The sequence below is a fragment of the Scatophagus argus genome, chromosome 11 (genome assembly GCF_020382885.2).
Source record: "Scatophagus argus isolate fScaArg1 chromosome 11, fScaArg1.pri, whole genome shotgun sequence".
NCBI lineage: Eukaryota > Metazoa > Chordata > Actinopteri > Scatophagidae > Scatophagus > Scatophagus argus.
The window spans coordinates 2209536-2227762 of NC_058503.1; the positions used below are offsets into that span (position 1 = coordinate 2209536).

The following is an 18227-nucleotide window of genomic DNA, read 5'->3' on the forward strand; positions in this document are numbered from 1 at the left end:
CAGTCCTTGTCTTAAATAGAATCATTCACAAATCTGCTGAATCTAAAATTAACAATGAGAGGCAGCCTATTTCTGAAGCCAAACCGAATGGATGGCTTGTCTATTTGTGCCCAAGACTGTTTCTCTCCAGAGTGTTTATGTAACAACTGAGCCAAGTGATGAGATCTATTTACAATGCTGTTATATAAAGACCATCACCCACACACACATCCTCACACTGACAAAAAAACACTTAGTCTCACACACACTGTTCCTACTACACACACATATAAACACACAAACACAAATATATACACCTCTATATATGCCTCTTATATTAGCCGTTTATTTCCTCTCCCCCTGTTTTTTCTCTCTGTCAGATGGTGAACCTCCTCCTTGCTAAAGGAGCCAACATCAATGCTTTTGATAAGAAGGATGGCCGAGCATTGCACTGGGCAGCTTTCATGGGTATTTAACATTAAATTATATCATAAATGACAACTTGAAAACATTGCTGAAAAAATGTTGGAAGTTAGAACTTTTCAACAACACACATTCAAGAAAAATTAATTGAAGTGGCGAGTGGCATTTATACAAAGTTTTCCTTAAAAACAAAAGCTCAAAAGGGGCAAATTAAAGTTAAATTAAAGGCAGTATATAAATAATAAATCATTGTTATTGGTTTCAGCTTTGCAGAAGCTACTTCTCTCTCTTGGTCAGACAAAACCTGTCACCTTTGGCTCTGGAAAACTATATTGACATAATGAAAATTTAACTGTTTTCTTATGCTATAAAGAATAAGCCAATAATAGAAAAAAAACAGATAGCAGATGAATCAATATTAACAAGGGGTTTATTGTTTTAGCGTTGTTTCCAGATAATTATTAGATAATATAAGATAATTATATAATTATCAGTTCATTCATGTAATAACCGATTCTTCCTTTTGCCCATGTTTTGTGTGCTTTGGTGCGCCCCCCACAGGGCATTTGGATGTGGTGTGTCTGCTGGTGAGTCAGGGGGCGGAGATCAGCTGTAAGGACAAGCGGGGATACACTCCCCTTCACACGGCAGCCTCCAGCGGACAGATTGCTGTGGTCAAACACCTGCTCAACCTGGCTGTGGAGGTCAGTACACACACACACACACACACACACACACACACACACACACACAGAGTCGTGTTTCCATCACTTTTGGCATTGACATTACACAGACTTACATTCATTTCCTGGAGGCTTAAACACCACCTAAACATAACACTAAACATGACTCTAACCTAACCCTAACCTCAGCCTAACCTTAAAGCAAGTCTTCACCCTAATATTTAATGATTTATGTTGTGAGGATTTGTGTTTTGTCCCCATAAGTAAGGAGGGTCCTCACAATGTGACTGTGTTAGCAAATTTTTTGTCCCCACAATAACATTAACATGCGTCCACGCACACACACACACACATACAAACAAACAGAGAGATTCACTGTCTGTCTGCTTCACATTCAAGGAAAATAACACATACTCCCACACTAAACACATGCTCCCAGTTTAATGAACACAATGACGCTTATTATGCAGTCATTCACAAACACACACACATAAACTTGCACCATTTGTTCATTGTACCCCTCTTGCAAAAGTATAAACACACACAAACACACACACACACACACACACACTTTTCCTTGGCTGTAATAACAGGTATTGTTTTTGCTCTGATAACAGATAGATGAGGCCAATGCATTTGGGAACACAGCACTCCACTTGGCTTGTTTTAATGGTCAGGACGCTGTTGCCATCGAGCTGATCGATTACGGTGCCAACGTCAGCCAGCCCAACAACAAGGGCTTCACCCCACTGCACTTTGCTGCCGCCTCCATACATGGAGCGCTCTGTCTGGAATTCCTTGTCAACAACGGAGCTGATGTCAATGTACAGGTACACCAGCTACGAGTCTGCTTTGCATAAGCCAGCACAGCTCTTCCATTTGATTACGTGACACTAGTCGATACACAACGCATTTAAAGGCCTGCTGCCTGCAGCATGACTCGAGGAATGGTCACGCCTGTGCATTCCTTCATTCATTCACCCGTTCTTGAACTTCAAGCTCTTCTTGTTTTGTACCAAACAGTAGATAGATAGATAGATAGATAGATAGATAGATACTTTATTAATCCCGAGGGAAATTCAAGAGAATAGATGTAGCTGGTGGACATAATAGAGCAGGTAGAAGAGCCAGATATTTTGCTCAGGATTTGGTGGAGACCAAAACAGAGGCAAAAGAGAGTGAAACTAGACTTAAATTTGTCACTGACAAGACCTGCTGTGCCTGCTGGATTTGTAAAAGCAACTGTTTGCTGGTACATTACCTATAAAAACTGGATAGGATGACGTGTCTTGGTTGTATTTTAGAGCTTGTTGCACTGCCCAAGGCTGACTAAAATTAAGTAATGAATCAGCCAGTGTGCTTAAAGATGCTTTAAAATTAGCATGCTAGCTCATAATGTTAGCTTATTAAGTGCTAATTATTAACGTGTTAATTCTAAGGGTAAACATGCCGATTAGCTTGTCAAATAAACATTAGGTTGTCGCCATGCTAACGATACACGTCCTGATATTATAATGTTCACAGTGATTTGATTTTGGTAACTAGTCAAGCTTTATGTTTGTATTGAAATCCATCCATTGTTTTTTGGAATGTTATTAGCATTACAGCATTAGGGGCTGACTAATGTAGCTATAGATTTCCAGTACTGTGATAATAAAGGCATTGTGTCAAATGAATTGTGTAAGAGAATAATATGTAAAGAAATAAGACCGCTGACATGACTGACAACATCTAAACTACTACAAGTGCTATCGTTACTGCAGTGTTTTTCTGCTCGTGTTTCACATTAAATCTAAAGCCTGTGGTTTTTGTTGTCCTCCGCCATCTTCAGAGCCGGGATGGGAAGAGTCCGCTTCACATGACAGCAGTTCATGGTCGTTTCACTCGCTCCCAGACCCTCATTCAGAATGGTGAGTCTTGTTTATTCATGTTTTTGCTTTGAGCTCTCTTAAAGTCAAATTTGTTGAATATTCTTGTAAATAAATGTTTTATTTCTTCAGGTGGAGAGATTGACAGTGTGGATAAGGATGGCAACACCCCTCTCCACATTGCTGCCCGTTATGGTCATGAACTCCTCATCAATACTCTCATTACCAGTGGAGCAGACTGCACAAGGTGTGTTCACCTGGTTTGAAATATATGTTAAATTATTTCAATGACAAAGTGTCTAGTGGAAGAAACTAATTTGGCACTTCCTTTGTGTATCTTTCTCCAAAGGCGAGGAGTCCATGGCATGTTCCCTCTCCACCTGGCTGCCTTGAACGCTCACTCTGACTGCTGCAGGAAGCTGTTGTCCTCAGGTAGCCCACAAAGGTCATCCTGAACTTGTAGAAAGCAGATTTAGTTTCCTTATCAAGTTTGCTGTGATTAAGGGCATTGGTTTGACAATGAGGGTCACATGTTCTTCAACTTTTTCTTTTGTATGTGCATCTTTGCCAAATATTCCAATCTCTTCTGCCTTATGTTTGATTGGTCTGGAGTTATTAGAATTAGGTACACCCAGCTAAAAGTAATTCAGTCTAATACTACTGCAATGAATTCTGCCTTGAAAGAATTTCTATTTTTCATTTTGTCAAGCTCATTTTAATACAGGACAGTTGGACGCCAAAGAAGTCAACAGGCGACATTGCTTTGATCCAGCTCACAGAACTGAAGACGTTAGCATAATTAGCTACCCAGCAGAAGATAAAATCTGCCAGTTGTCATTTTGATAAATTAAGTTTTCGTGAGGCAGAGTCAGTCCCTTCCCGTCTGGTGGATCGCCATGGGATATTATTTCAGAAAAAATATGTACAGAAGTTCATGGGAAGAGAGGAACAATTCTTTGATCCTGTTGGAATTGTGCCATGAAGGACACATATAACTTTTGTCAGTTAAAGAGATGATTTTGCCACTGTAGAGCGTAGCAGCAGTTTGTTGTAAAACTGATACAACACGCCCAGCTTCCGTTCAAGCCCTTGAATTGTCATTTGCACTAAGTGAATCCTGAAATTTGTTCCGATTCAGAGTTTAACATTAACATAACCTTTGATTGTAATTTTCAAGGAGGTTTGAGCCTTGTTGTTTTCCTTACTCACAGTGGTGAATTCCTCCACAAGTACACATACTCAGCTCTGGCCAAATTCAAGTCACAATGTTCCAGAAACAGACAAGGCCCCACTGAGTTTAATTACTCACTGATGGGACCACTCTCCCTCTGGACTGGAGTGTATTCTGTTGAATTCTCCTCTTAGAGCATTCATTTGGTGGTTAATATCTCGTTTACATCTTAAAAGTTTCCTTGTTGCTTTTGGCCATGAAATAATTTATCTTTCCACTTCTCCCATATATTTAGTTGGTTTCTGTGAGAGGCTTTTCCAATACAGAAGGGACTGATGTATTAAACAAATGTGAAGTAGGAATAAGGAAACGACAGCAGTCCTTTCTAGCTCCAGATCCCTTTTGAGGATTTAACAAGGCTCTGGCACTTGTGTCCAGAGGCATGGAGCAGGATGAAACTGGGCTCCTCATGTGGTTCTGCTGAGTCGCTGTAGTGAACAACAAAGAAGTTATTTACATGTGCTTGAGCTCTGCACGGCTGCAGTGTTGCATCTGGTCGGGACTGTTGTGAGCAGCAGTGGCTGAGCTTTTGTATTTGCTGTACTCAGAGCTAAATCAGGAGGTGAAAAATTCCATGGTTTCATTGCTCTATATAACACGGTGTGTTTAAGGGCAGTGGTGCCACCTTGTTATGTACTAGCTGGAGTTTGATAAATAGTATGCTTGTTGTTTTGGTTCAGTTTGTTTTGAAGGGCGAATATCAGGGTCCTTGTTCAAGATGTCAGAGCTGTAGGTGTGTTGCTGATGCATGTACTGTAATGTCATCTGTGTACATTGTTGATTAGCATTGTTTTAGTAAATTATGGATTAAAAATAGAATACATAAGTGGGCCTAAAGAAATTCGACATTCCGCGGACACACTCAGTTACTTAGATTAAAGTTTTCTGCAATTTATTTACCAGATTGCTCTCCATCCAGGCACTTGCAGATGGTCTGTGTGAGTTATGACTCTCATAACCCATCAAGAAGAAGCTTGTGGTCAATATTGTCAAATGCTGCCATAAAAGAGGTCTGTTCCGCACCATTTTGTATTTCAGATCCCAATGCCAGTCATCTCTTGTTTTCACTGGAGTATGAAAAGAACCAGGACATACATGTATTAAAGTTGAGGCTTTGAATAGACCTTTTTGTATCCAGGACTTTTTTGAAAGGATCACGGATCTGCTAACTGTTTTATGGTTATCCTCAGAATGTGACCACATTGAAACAATGACCAAGTGCCTCATGTACTGTTTTTCCCACTGCTGATGCCTGATTCTCTCTCTCTCTGTCCTCTATCCATAGCTAAGTGACCTCACAATAGCTATAGCTACAGCCTAACTACAGCAAACACTACAGTGAGCAGTAGTTGGAGATTACTATGGTGATATGCTGCCCTCTATATTTGTGGAGGTACCTTCACGCTTTACAAGTCGCATCTTTAATGGTGCCAGGATGCCATTTCCTTTTACACAGCCTCGCCCCTACTCTCCAACACAGCGGAACTCTCGCATTAGTGATCGATCTAATCAATGGGGTCAACACCAAAGTCTTTATGCATTCTTGTTGGCCTGAATTGTCTCTCCTGATAGAACTGACCCCATTAGCATCATCTCTCACAGTGCCTCTCATTTCTTTCCACAAACTCTGGTCTCTTCAGGAAGGTATTCATAGAACCAGAACCAAATGAATGGAGAAGAAAGCAGAGCTTGAGAGGGAGATTTAAATCCTGTCCATACTTACTCACCTTCACACACCTGAGCATGCTTGTTGAATTGCCAGTTTTTGCAAAGCTACAAAAATTGTTGCACGTAGCCACTCCACTACTCTAAGGTGTTGTTTCAGTGCCATTATTGCTGTTATGGAACACATTTTTCGCAGTTTAAAATGGTACAGGTAGGATGATTAGTGGCACGGTACGGCACATTTATAGTTCTTGCAGGCACTGTTCTTGAATTCCTAGCAGTATTTAAAGGTTCCCAGTAAAAATCCGGTGCTGAGAAACTGTTGGGTTACTTCTGAGTCAAAACGTATGTGATGTGGTCAAAGCCACATGAACGTGACATATATTCAAACTGAACTGCTTGCTGGCCTTTCTCCCTCAGATTCATTCCTTTATTGGTCTCATTTGTCTTGTGCAAGATAGAACTTTGTGACCTCTTGATGTGCCATTAGCTCTCTGTAACATGTAGCTTGCAGACATTTGTGTCTTCCTATGTAGCATGGCCAACATTACTGTATGCACTCTCACCTAACCCCCTGTTTCCCCCTAACTGTTGCACTTACACCTGTCTTTTTCTCCAACTCTTCCTCTTCTCTTGCTATGGTGGCTGCTGCTGTGTGTTGTCTGGCCGTTCTTCGTCTCCCTGCGCCGCCCTCATCAGGTCGGAGGTTTAGCATAATGTGTAACGACTCGGTCCTGTCTGCAGGCTTCCAGATAGACACTCCTGACACTCTGGGGAGGACCTGCCTGCATGCTGCTGCTGCTGGAGGGTGAGAAACACCTTTCATGATAGGAAATCTATTTAAAGAAGGAAGAATGATAATTCTGGTTTGCTACAGCATCTCTTAGTGCTCATTTATTTATTTCTGATGGGGCAACAATCAGTCAGATGAGTGAATCAGCAGTAAGTTTGGATCATCTAAACCCCTTTATTTGGAGATAAAACAAAAGGTCTTGTGAAATGTAAACTCTGAAATGTAAATCATAGTTTTGAAGATGATGATTTTGATTTTGAAGACTACATCTCTTGTGTGTCATGGGGCCATTCATTGTGAATTATAATTCATTCATAAGGCTTCATCAATTCAGTTTATTCATATAGCGCCAATTCACAGCAAAAGCTATCTCATGACACTTTCCAATTAGAGCAGGTCTAGACCAAACTCTTTAATTAAATGATTACACTAGTCTGTGGTATTAATTTTACATCTGACCTTCATTCTGGATAACCTGGCCCTGTGTTTACAATCTCTCTGATCATCTCTCGCCCCATCTAATTTCTCCTTAGAGAGGTTGATGTATTCCCACATCTTTGTAAATAAGTTGGTGAGCACAGTGATGTGAGTAGTGATAGACACAATGGCCAGGTGAAACATGGGAAAATGAGACTGGAATTATTATCATATTATATTACCATATATAATGGTCTTTCAGTAGCTTTTTGCCTGCTTTCTCTGTGCAGTAATGTGGAGTGTGTCAAGTTGCTCCTGAGCAGTGGTGGAGATCACAACAGGAGGGATAATTGTGGCAGGTAAGAGAATGCATGACACTTTCTTTCAGTTTTATGTTATTGTCATTATTGTTATAAAAACAAGCCAGTTAATAGATCAACAAAATGATAAACTGATAATAATTTTGGTAACTTGTGAATTGTTGTCCTTTTCAAGCCAAAAATTTCAGCATTCTTACAGTTTTTACGGTCTTTGTTGTTGTGTTTGAATGGGTGTAGGTAGGTGTGTGTGTGTGTGTGTGTGTGTCCGAGTCGACACACTGGTGCAGCACACCTGTTTGTCTGTACATTTCTGCACACTGGACAACCTCTCCTAACTAGTTTGGTGGTTGATATTGATGTTAATGTTACTGAGAGTTGGGAAAAATGTGATCAGTCCACTTGGCCCTAAAGTTGCAGTTGATGCTACACAATCAAAAGGTATTTTAGGCAACAGTGAGCTGAAGGTGAAGGTTTCAACATGACATAACCCTGACCTGAACCCCGTCTGATACCTTTTGCTGGTTGACCTCACTTCTGCCTGGGGAGCAAACCCCTGCAAGGCTCTGAAAGGTTGTGGAAAGCCTGAAACCGCAGGAGTGGAAGCTGTTAAAGCAGCACATCAATGCCAGTGTTTTTAGAATGAGATGTCACACCTTGGAGTGTCCAGGTGTCCGTGTAATTTAGACCTTGTCGCATCTATCCTTAGTTTAGCTATTAGAATGGCTATTGGGAGGAAAAAAGCACGTCCTTGAGATAGTGTGACGGAATATTTGTGTTTTCCTGGTGATCTGTTTGCTAACTTTCACTCTTCATTTTACTTCCCAGGACTCCTCTCCACTACGCGGCTGCCAGCCGTCACTATCAGTGTCTAGAAACTCTGGTTGCTTGTGGAACCGCCATCAACGCCACTGACCAGTGGGGGCGCTCTGCCCTGCACTACGCCGCCGCCTCTGACCTGGACAGGAGGTGAAGGACAGGGAAACAATATTACATGCTTCATCTCATATGAGGCTCCTCTGTTCTTTAAGTTTTGAGTAGTTTTTAAATGTTCTTATTGGGTGAGGAGAGAAGGTAGAACTCTGTTCCTCTTCACACTGCTTGTGTGAAGTAGTTGAAGTGAAAAATCTGGGTAGCTGTCTACTGTTTCTACATATAGAAACGTGATGGTCCACACCTCTGTGTTTCCATGGCAACTGGAGGTGATACTGAGGTGATAGTCATGCCGGGCCTCCGGGATTGGCAGGCTCGGATTACGATGCAGCGCACAGCCAGGCATCTAGTAGTCATCCACTTACTTGTTGGCATTACAAGCCACCCCCTCATAGAAGAGGCTGTTGTTTGAGTGTGTTAATGCTTTATCCTCTCTCGTCTCACCTGTTCCTCGTCCTCCTCCCTCCTCCTTCCCCCGCTCCGTCTTGTTGTCTCACCTCTACAGGCGTCGTGTTGCCCTGGAGCCGGAGAGTGAAGGAGTTCAGGCGGAGAGGGAGAAAGAGGCAGCGCTGTAAGTCCACACTTAAAGCAAGAGCAAGATGAAGAGATAAAGAATTACCTTGCTAGTACCTTGGTTGTAATGAGTGGTTACTGCAGTTGCTATTGCCTTTCTATCATCTTGAACCGGCCTGGCCTTTCTCCTCTGACCTCCGACATCAACAAGGCAGTTTTGCAGAGAACATTCAAAGTCCCTTAATCATTGAGCCTGGTTCTGCTCCAAGGTTTCTGCCTCGTAAAAGGAAGTTTTTCTTTGTCACCTTCGCCTCTAGACCTCTAATTGGAAAGTGTCATGAGACAACTGTGATTTGGCGCTAAATAAATAAATTGAATTGAAACTTAAATCACCTTTCTTCTGCATTCTGATGCTTGGTTGTAGGTTGTCTTGACCACGTCTACATGCCTGAATGCATTAAGTTGCAGCCATGTGATTGGCTGATTAGATATTTGTGTTAATGAGCGGTTTGAACAGGTGTAACTAAGTGGCCGGTGAGTGTGTATGGCATTTTTACCAAGGCTGTGTCCCTGTGCCATACTACATACTAATGTTAAGCAGTTAAAAGCAGTTATTGAACATCAATCTCAAAAACAGCTGTATGCTTTGGTTTTTTTTTTATTATTATTTTTGTTTGAGAACCAACATTACTAACCAACAACATTACCTGACAGAGTTACTACAAACAATAAACAAGGATAAACTCATCAAATAAAATTAAGGAATAAGAAAATGACATAAAAAAATAATTTAATGGAAGGAATTTAATGAAAAGGTATTTTGATAATTGATTAATTGTTTCAGTGATCTTTCACGTGGGAATAACATAATATTTGATGTTTTTCTTCTTCGCGCGTGATAGTAAACTTAATGTGGGTTTTGGTTGAATTGAACAAGATGTCTGAAGATGTCTCCTTTGTGACATCTGTGGAAATGTGGAATTCTAACAAGCGTTTTGAACAGTTTTCTGAGATTTTAAAGGCAAATGTTAATAGTTCATTAAAGTGCTCCTTCTGTGAGTATTCAATTGATGCACACCGCAATGCAGTTCACAGATGAAGTTGTGGCATTAGTCACAGCTACTAAAAACTAAAATAACAAGCCAAAAAAACCACAAAGAGATCTCAGAAAACAAAAAGTAGACTTGCAGTAAGTATCTGGGTGGAGGCCTCCAGCTGCTCAAGTGGAGCTGCCCTGTGGCTGAAAGGTCAGACTGTTTTACAAGACGCTCTGGTTGTCTGTGAGACCTCCCTGAAGAAATAGTTTTTAAAAAATAGTCAATCTGTAGAAACTGTTTTCCTTTTCTCCTTATATTTCTATTCTATACATAGATCGATAGCTATAGAGATATATAGACATAGATAGATATACAGATATAGATAGCCAATTATTGGATCCAATTTTCAGCATTTTTTTTCTGATTGACAGCGTCAGTGTTTATTTATGTATTTTTTTGATTGCCGATAAAATAAGCATTGAAAAATGTGCTGCTTTGGCTCTTACGCAGCTGCCTCTCTTCGTCTGTATTCACAACTCTGTGGTGTCACTCAGCATCCCACCCACAAGAATCTGATCGGTTGTACACCGTGAGTAATAGCCATCACTGAATATTCTGAATCTGCAAAGTATTTTATACTTCAGGGTAGAACACTATGCCCATCTGTCTTTAGCGTCTCATTGCAGCTCTGCAGGCTGTCACGCTATGTGATCCATGCTTTATTTCCATGGATCTCAGCTGTGGTAGGTGATTTGTATGGTTCGTGGATCAGCTGCGTTAGGTTTAGACCCCTACTCAGTGCCAGTGACAGGGTAGTGAAGTGATAAAGTGTTGAAAGATGGACTAACACATTGTTAGCTGTGGTGAATTCATGGGATTTGTTGACAGTTTGAATAGAGTTCTGTCTTTTTTCACGGTTCTGACTGGGCAAGCACACAGCGAGCAGCCACATGCAGAAGGTACAGAATGTCTCTTCTTCAGAGTTTTTCCTTGCCACTGTCTGCTTGCTCGGGGGTTCAGGCTCTGGGTCTCTGTAAGGCATCTAGAGACCCTTTTGATTGTATAAGGTGCTATATAAATAAATTGAATTGAAATTGAATTGTGCACACAGTTGTAAGAAAAGACATGCAAACTCTGACTAATGTTTAAAAAAGCTTTGCGCATATCACACACTCTTTGTGCCTCTTATGTTACACACAGTATTTGAACATTGTTATCACAGGGACTCCTTGCAATCCTTCACCCAGCATTGGTGAGTACTTGTATTGTGTAAATGACGGCCGAAATGTTGTTTGTGTTGCAGATGTTTGGAGTTCCTGCTGCAGAGCAGAGCGACGGCCTCTCTGAAAGACAAACAGGGATACAGTCCTGTCCACTACGCTGCAGCCTATGGACACAGGCATTGTCTGGAACTGGTCAGTACACACAGGAGGAAATAGTTGTATTATTGGATTGTGACTCCAGGCCTCTTCTCAGTCCGCTGCTTCTAAACAAAAAGAAAATAACATTGGCAAGTTGATGCAGCTGATATGGGTGGGCTTCCGTGGGTTTCTTGTTGATTTCAGAGGAATATGTGTCTGTGTGTATCATTGTGGTCTGCAGCTGCTGGACAGAGACGACAATCACCAAGATGGCCCTGAATCTCCCAACGCCAGGAGCCCGCTGCACCTAGCTGTGAGCCACACATGCATATGTACACACACACACACACGCACAGACCTATTACTTTGGTCACTTGGGACAGTTGCATCTGGTGTCCCCAGTCAGCTGATCTTGAGCCCACACACACATATGCAAAGGTAACATGAGATGTTAGTACATTATGTATGTGTTTTTTGATAGTATTATTGATACAATGCATGTTTTTTTCAAAATATCCAATTTTTAAATTTAACTGAAGAAAGCAAACTATAAATCATCAAGTCTATAAATCTGAACATCATTAGCAGCATTGTTGTTGTGTTTCTAGATCTTAGCATTTGCTTTAAGTAGTGCAGCGTTACTGTAACTGAAGCTACATCAGTGAGCTCCAAGTTGTAAGAGCTATGAATTACTCTTTGTGATTCCTCATTTTTGAGTGAGAGTTTCAAGTGAATCAAATCATCAAACTTGTCAAACATGTTTTGTAGATATGAGCGTTAAAATTATTTGTAATGGGTTAAACGTTAAATTAATTCTTTCCTGAAATCAGTTTTGACAGTAAATGCAGTTAAAGTAAGGATATCAAAGCTGCTCTAATTATAATTAATTATATTCATCTTTAAGGTCTGTTTTTTTGGGGTTTTTTTTCAATAAGGTTGCAGTAAATGTGTTGTGTCTCTGTGCAGGCATACCACGGCCATGCTCAGGCTCTGGAGGTGCTGCTGCAGGGGGAGACAGACGTGGACCAGGGGGACGAGGCTGGGAGAACTCCTCTGGCCCTGGCTGCCCTTCGGGGCCACACTGACTGTGTTCACACCCTCCTCAGCCAGGGGGCGTCGCCGCGCACCACCGACACCGAGCACGGCCGTACCCCAGTCCACCTGGCAGGTGGGTTTCCGTTCATTCTCACAGGCCATGTGAAGTTGACCACGTTTTGCTGTGTTTCTGTCAATAACAACTTACCGTATTTTTCGGACTATAAGTCGGAGTGTAAGTCGCACCAGCCAAAAAATGCATAATGAAGAAGAAAAAAACATATATAAGTCGCACTGGACTATAAGTCGCATTTTTGTGGGGAAATTTATTTTATAAAATCAGAGACCAAGAACAGATATTTCATCTTGAATGGTAAATTACAGTAATAACAATAGGTTAGAGAACAACGGGCTGAATGGGTGTCTGGTATGTTAATGTAACACAATAACAGATATTCAGATTATATAGACTATAACATAAACAACATAAGTTTACCAAACCCTGTTCCTCTAGCTGTGGCCACCTAGCTTTTAGCCCACGATTAGCTTTTTTGGTTTTCTTCATTGCAGTTAGAGTAGCCTCCGCTTTTCGACAGTCCCTCACAAGTTTCTCGCTAACTACAAACTTTCTTTCAGCTGCTCCATTACCGTTTTCGGCTGCATATTTCACTACTTGCAGCTTGTAATTTGCAGGGTATGATTTTCTTTTTGGGCCATTTGTGTTCAGTCTTTCTCAGTTGTCTTTCTCAATTTTTCGGTGGTACTGGAGCGTAGCAGATACTGGCACACCAGCCTAGAGCGCCCCCTCGCGACTGTCAGCGTGAACATGTGAAATTACCATATATATTTTATTATACAAGTCGCACCTGAGTATAAGTCGCAGGACCAGCCAAACCATGAAAAAAAGTGTGACTTATAGTCCGAAAAATACGGTAGTCATCCTGTTTCTCTGCCACAGTTAACACATTTCTAAAGTAGCTGCATTTAGTCAAAAGTAAATGGACACCCGTTCATACATTGGTGGCAGAGGATACCTTGCAAGATGCCACGTGCTCTTCAGGAGCGATAACGTTCACACAAACAGTCTCACACTGACGGAAGACAAGATATCGGGAACAATTTGGGGTTCAATATCTTGACAAAGGACACTTTGACATTTAGGCTGCAGGGGCCAGGGATTGAACCACTGGCCTTCTAATTACTGGACCACCCGCTCTGCGTCTTGAGCCACAGTATGTGTACATGTTTGGGGCTGTTTTTCATGGTTTCTACCAGAGGGCTATATTAAAAAGCAAGAATAATGGGTTAGCACAGTTAGCACAGTGAAGTGTTAATAAATGCATTATTCTCAATCAACCAATAAAGCTTAGTAAACCCTAACATGGCAAAGTTAGTTACACTCAATAACTGTCGTGCTCTTATGAACAGGTTTAAGAAACTCTCAAGGCTTTTGTTAATGTTCTTATGCAGTCTATAAACTGTTTCTTACGTGTTTATAACAAGTCTGTAAGAATGAGCATGTATATGATGCTATTAGTAACACTTATGTAGTCTTATCTTATTAACACATAATAATGGTAATAAGAATATTATAAGGGCCTTATTACCTATTACCTAATGTTTACAAAGACCGTAAAATAAAGTTGTCTCCTGTGTCTTTGTGCACATAATTGATTTTTGCTCCTATCAGCATGTATATAAACGATTTATTTGTTGTACCGTAAATATTAGTAGAGTTTCTCCTCAGTGAACTTCTCGCTCTGGTTGGGACTGTGGTTCTTTCCTGCTCTGTCCCCACAGCAGGACCATCAGGTCCAGCAGGAAGAGCCATTTAATCTCACTGAACTCGTGTGTCATCTAACTGACCTAATAAACATTTGCGTTGCTCTCTGTTTCCTGTTCTCCCACTGTCACTGTGTTGCTCCCTGCCTCCAGTGATGAATGGCCATACGACGTGTGTGCGCCTCCTGCTGGATGAATCGGATAGTGCAGAACTCGTGGATGCTGCTGACTCTCAGGGACAGTAAGTGATCCTCTTCTGTCTTCTTAGTCCAGTTTTTCCTTATCTCTCCCGGTTTTATTTAGTAGCGCATCTTGTCTTTCTGTCACACGTCCTCTGCCTCTTCCTCGTCTGCAGGACTCCTCTGATGCTGGCAGTGGCGGGGGGTCACGTGGACGCTGTGTCGCTGCTGCTGGAGAGGGAAGCCAACGTCAACTTGGCCAATAACCATGGCCTCACTTCTCTGCACCTCGGGGTAAGAATTACACTGTATGAAAGACTTGGTGTGTTTAGGCGAGTCTGGAGTGTGCTAATTAAGTTAGCTTTAGACTTTCACTTATATCTCTTCTCGTATATCTTTAAATTGGGTTGATATTGTGTAGTGGAATAAGTCTTTGAGGTACTGTATCACCTCTCTGTCCTTCATGTATCGTTTCACAGTCCATTGCTTTCTTGATTTAACATTTTGAATAAAGGCTGTGTCATATCCTTCACAGTAATACTGATATAATTTTTAGAAATGATTTAAAAAAAGAAAACCAAACAAACCAAGTAACATTGCTACCACCTTCACGGTGTAGGAGTTATTTCCAGAAAGTGGAGTGACTTCAGAAGCGGTTTGTTTTTACAGCAAACCACAGTAATATGTGAGAAGTGCAAGAAGAGCCCAATGACCAAAAAAAGGGACAATACAGCAAATTAATTTCACCACCTGAGGCAGAGGCAGCAGCTGTGGCGAGCTCCAAAACCAAAGCGCTTTTAATTGTTTTGTCCTACCGGCAAGAATATCATAATCGCAGAAATTCCGGTTTCTGTTTAATGATCATTTAAATCAAAGAGGGCTGCTGCTGTGTCGATGCGGTTCATCTGTAAATTCAAGAGATCACGAAATTCAGAAGAAAAAGAAACTGCGAGATAGAATTTGATAGATGGACATTTAAAGGCACAGTACATAGAAATACATGTTTTATTCTACTTTGGTTTGTAGACTGAATGCAGTATGTTGTATGTACTCCATTCTTTCATCTGTCTCCCATGGCGACATTTAAAACGCTACACAGTACTAATATTCTTGCATGTCTTAGCCCATTAAATACTATTTATGCGCCATGTACTTCATTGCTGACCATATTTCAAAGCATTCCTTTAAATGATAATATTTCCTTATGTTAGATAAGCGATTCTCAGATCTCTGTCTCTGTGAGAAAATACTCTCTTTTATACCACACAGAAACATGGGAATTGAATCACGAGACTTGTGTTATGTTCTATAAAGTGTGTGCAGATAAAGTGAACTTTGAGTGAAGGAGTTAAAACCCGCAGAAACAGTAAAGTTGATTTAGCCCGATTTGAGCCCGATTGTGACCCGTATCTTCTCTCCCCAGCTGCTCTGTGGTCAGGAGGAGTGCATCCAGTGTCTGTTGGAGCAGGAGGCTTCGGTTTTGCTTGGCGACTCGCAAGGACGTACCGCCATCCACCTGGCGGCGGCCCGAGGCCATGCCTCCTGGCTGAGTGAGCTGCTGAGCATCGCCTGCTCCGAGCCGTCATCCCTGCCCCCGCTGAGAGATCACAATGGATACACACCTCTCCACTGGGCCTGCTACTACGGTCAGCGTCACACACACACACCCTCACACACACACTCGTGGATAGTCTGCTGCACTTGATGTTTTCTGAACATAAAAAAAACTTTTCCAATGCTGTGTGTGTGTGTGTGTGTGTGTTTGTCTGTAGGTCATGAGGGGTGTGTGGAGGTTCTGCTCGAGCAGAAGGGCTGTCGCTGTATTGATGGGAACCCGTTCACCCCTCTGCACTGTGCTGTGTAAGTCACACACTGCACATTAAGCATTTTTTTAAATTGAAAAATGTCCATGTTTATACTATAAACTGATTCATCAGATAGTCTTATCAATGTGAAACAACACTGGTGAACTGTGTGATTTGTTTGGACTAGAGAAACTGCAACCAGCTAATAATTAAAATGTTAAATTGATAAATGGTTCAGTGATAATCAGATTGGTAAATGCTAAACTGCTGATTGGTTTATTGACAAATGATCTAAGCACAGCTATCAAGGTTTAAGGCAACGTATCTTTCTGCATTGTTCCCTGCATATACCTGTGAACAGCGGTGAGGACAGCTCACAGGAAATGCTTTTAGAACGTAGAAGAAGTGCTACAGAGGCATTTATTTTTCTCTGTATTCAAGTTTTCTTCCAGATTTCACTTTCCTTCATCTCTGACACCTGCTTGTTTGTTAAAATAACAGAATGAATGATCATGAGTCGTGTGCGTCGCTGCTGCTGGAGGCCATGGGATCAGACATTGCTGGCTGCAAAGATGCTAAGGACAGGTACGACTAGATGTCACCTGTTTGGTTCTTTCCTGGCACGAACACACCAACTTCTCAAGACCAGCGGTCCTCATGTGGGCTGAGGCTCAGTCCCAGTGAGGCGAATTATCATTTGTGCTTAATCTTAAGGTGTCGGTTGAGGTCAGGTGGAGGTTGTGGTTAGTCATGAATTGGTTATGGTTCAGCTGTTCATAAGAATGGAGGTGTTTCATTCCTTCCTCTTCCTCCCTCTCCCCCCCTGCAGAACTCCTCTTCATGCTGCAGCGTTTTCCGGTCACGTTGACTGTATCCAGCTGCTCCTGTCCCATGATGCACCTGTCGACGCTGCAGACCAATCAGGTCGCACTTCACTCATGATGGCGGCTGAGAAGGGCAGAGCTGGAGCCCTTGGTACACAGATCTTTTATTTGGCTTATGGTCTGCAGTATGTTTAGCATTTCTTTGGTAGCAATTGGTTCTAGACTTAGAAAGTGGACTTAGATGAAAGAATGAATGAATGAATGTTTGTGTGTGTGGACGTGACCCTAATTCTGTCTTGTGCTCCAGAGCTGCTGCTGACCAGCACCAACCCTGACCTCAGTCTGAGAGACAAAGATGGCAACACTGCCCTGCATCTAGCTTGCAGTAATGTAAGTGTCCACATGGGGGCTTCTTCCCCCATCTTATTCATTGTTTGTCTTATCCCAATAAGCGGTATAGAAAATGGATGGATGGATGTCTTATCCCAGTCATTTGATACACTGTCATGGTTAAAAATATCTATTTAAACACTGTCACAGTCTGTGACACGTCAGGACTTGGCACTGACACTGGGATCAGGTCTCCGTCTCACATCTTGTCCTTACAGGGAAAAGAGGACTGTGTGCTGCTGATCCTGGAGAAGCTGTCAGACACGGCACTCATAAATGCCACAAATGCAGCGCTGCAGACGTGAGTATATAAAACCTCAGTCCACTACGACGAGAACTCTTTAGTTTCTCTGTGATTTGTTGCACTCAAAATGATTCACTTGAGAATGTTTGGCTGCATGTTTCGGTCTTTACGGATATCAAAACGTGTGACTTAAGGCGTGCAGCAAGTGCGCCCATTTGGGTCACTGAGGCGACATTTTTATTTGAACCAGGGGAGTGTGTGAGTGAAAGAAAACACTGGAAAACCTTTTGTAGCAGAGCGGAGAAATGGGGAAAACGCCATGTGGAACTCAGCAGGAGGAGGTGGAGTGAGTGATGTCGTAGACTGAACCGTTACTGTTTCAAACCTTCTGTGGCTCTGTCTCTGCCAGTCCTCTTCACCTGGCGGCTCGAAGCGGCCTGAAGCAGGCGGTCCAGGAGCTGCTGTCCCGAGGAGCAAATGTTCAGAAGGTGGATGAGAACGGTAGGTGTGGTGGCTGCATGCCGTGGTCATCAGTCAGCATGAACTGTTTTTTTTCTCTCCGTTTCAGCATGAACTCATTTTAACTAATTTTTTTTTTTTCAATGTGTGCTGCGAGGGGTTCCTTCTGGTCACTGAATGTGTGGACTGTCATGGAAGTTAGGAAAGGGTTTCAGTCAGGGATTTTACAAATTGATTCTTTTCAGAGCTGTCACCAGTGAGGGAGGAAAGAGGTGGCAAACATTTCGGG

General features: G+C 42.0%; 1 protein-coding gene across 4 annotated transcripts in view; it reads left to right on the forward strand.

Annotated features, from left to right (window-relative positions):
* Nucleotides 1-18227, forward strand: part of ankrd44 (ankyrin repeat domain 44) — a 37222-nt gene that overhangs the window by 14426 nt on the left and 4569 nt on the right. For 2 of the 4 annotated variants that reach the window (XM_046404825.1, XM_046404828.1), the window contains exons 6-27: nucleotides 360-447; nucleotides 964-1106; nucleotides 1703-1915; nucleotides 2917-2995; nucleotides 3086-3200; nucleotides 3303-3385; nucleotides 6549-6657; nucleotides 7350-7418; nucleotides 8205-8345; nucleotides 8815-8880; nucleotides 11163-11274; nucleotides 11462-11533; nucleotides 12187-12388; nucleotides 14191-14278; nucleotides 14393-14510; nucleotides 15640-15862; nucleotides 15989-16076; nucleotides 16523-16606; nucleotides 16851-16996; nucleotides 17153-17235; nucleotides 17454-17536; nucleotides 17889-17980. In XM_046404825.1, coding sequence (XP_046260781.1) covers nucleotides 360-447; nucleotides 964-1106; nucleotides 1703-1915; nucleotides 2917-2995; nucleotides 3086-3200; nucleotides 3303-3385; nucleotides 6549-6657; nucleotides 7350-7418; nucleotides 8205-8345; nucleotides 8815-8880; nucleotides 11163-11274; nucleotides 11462-11533; nucleotides 12187-12388; nucleotides 14191-14278; nucleotides 14393-14510; nucleotides 15640-15862; nucleotides 15989-16076; nucleotides 16523-16606; nucleotides 16851-16996; nucleotides 17153-17235; nucleotides 17454-17536; nucleotides 17889-17980 — 2497 coding nt within the window. Of the gene's footprint in view, nucleotides 1-359; nucleotides 448-963; nucleotides 1107-1702; nucleotides 1916-2916; nucleotides 2996-3085; nucleotides 3201-3302; nucleotides 3386-6548; nucleotides 6658-7349; nucleotides 7419-8204; nucleotides 8346-8814; nucleotides 8881-11162; nucleotides 11275-11461; nucleotides 11534-12186; nucleotides 12461-13188; nucleotides 13953-14190; nucleotides 14279-14392; nucleotides 14511-15639; nucleotides 15863-15988; nucleotides 16077-16522; nucleotides 16607-16850; nucleotides 16997-17152; nucleotides 17236-17453; nucleotides 17537-17888; nucleotides 17981-18227 lie in introns of those variants that run through there. The other 2 variants (XM_046404827.1, XM_046404829.1) reach the window with 2 other exon arrangements.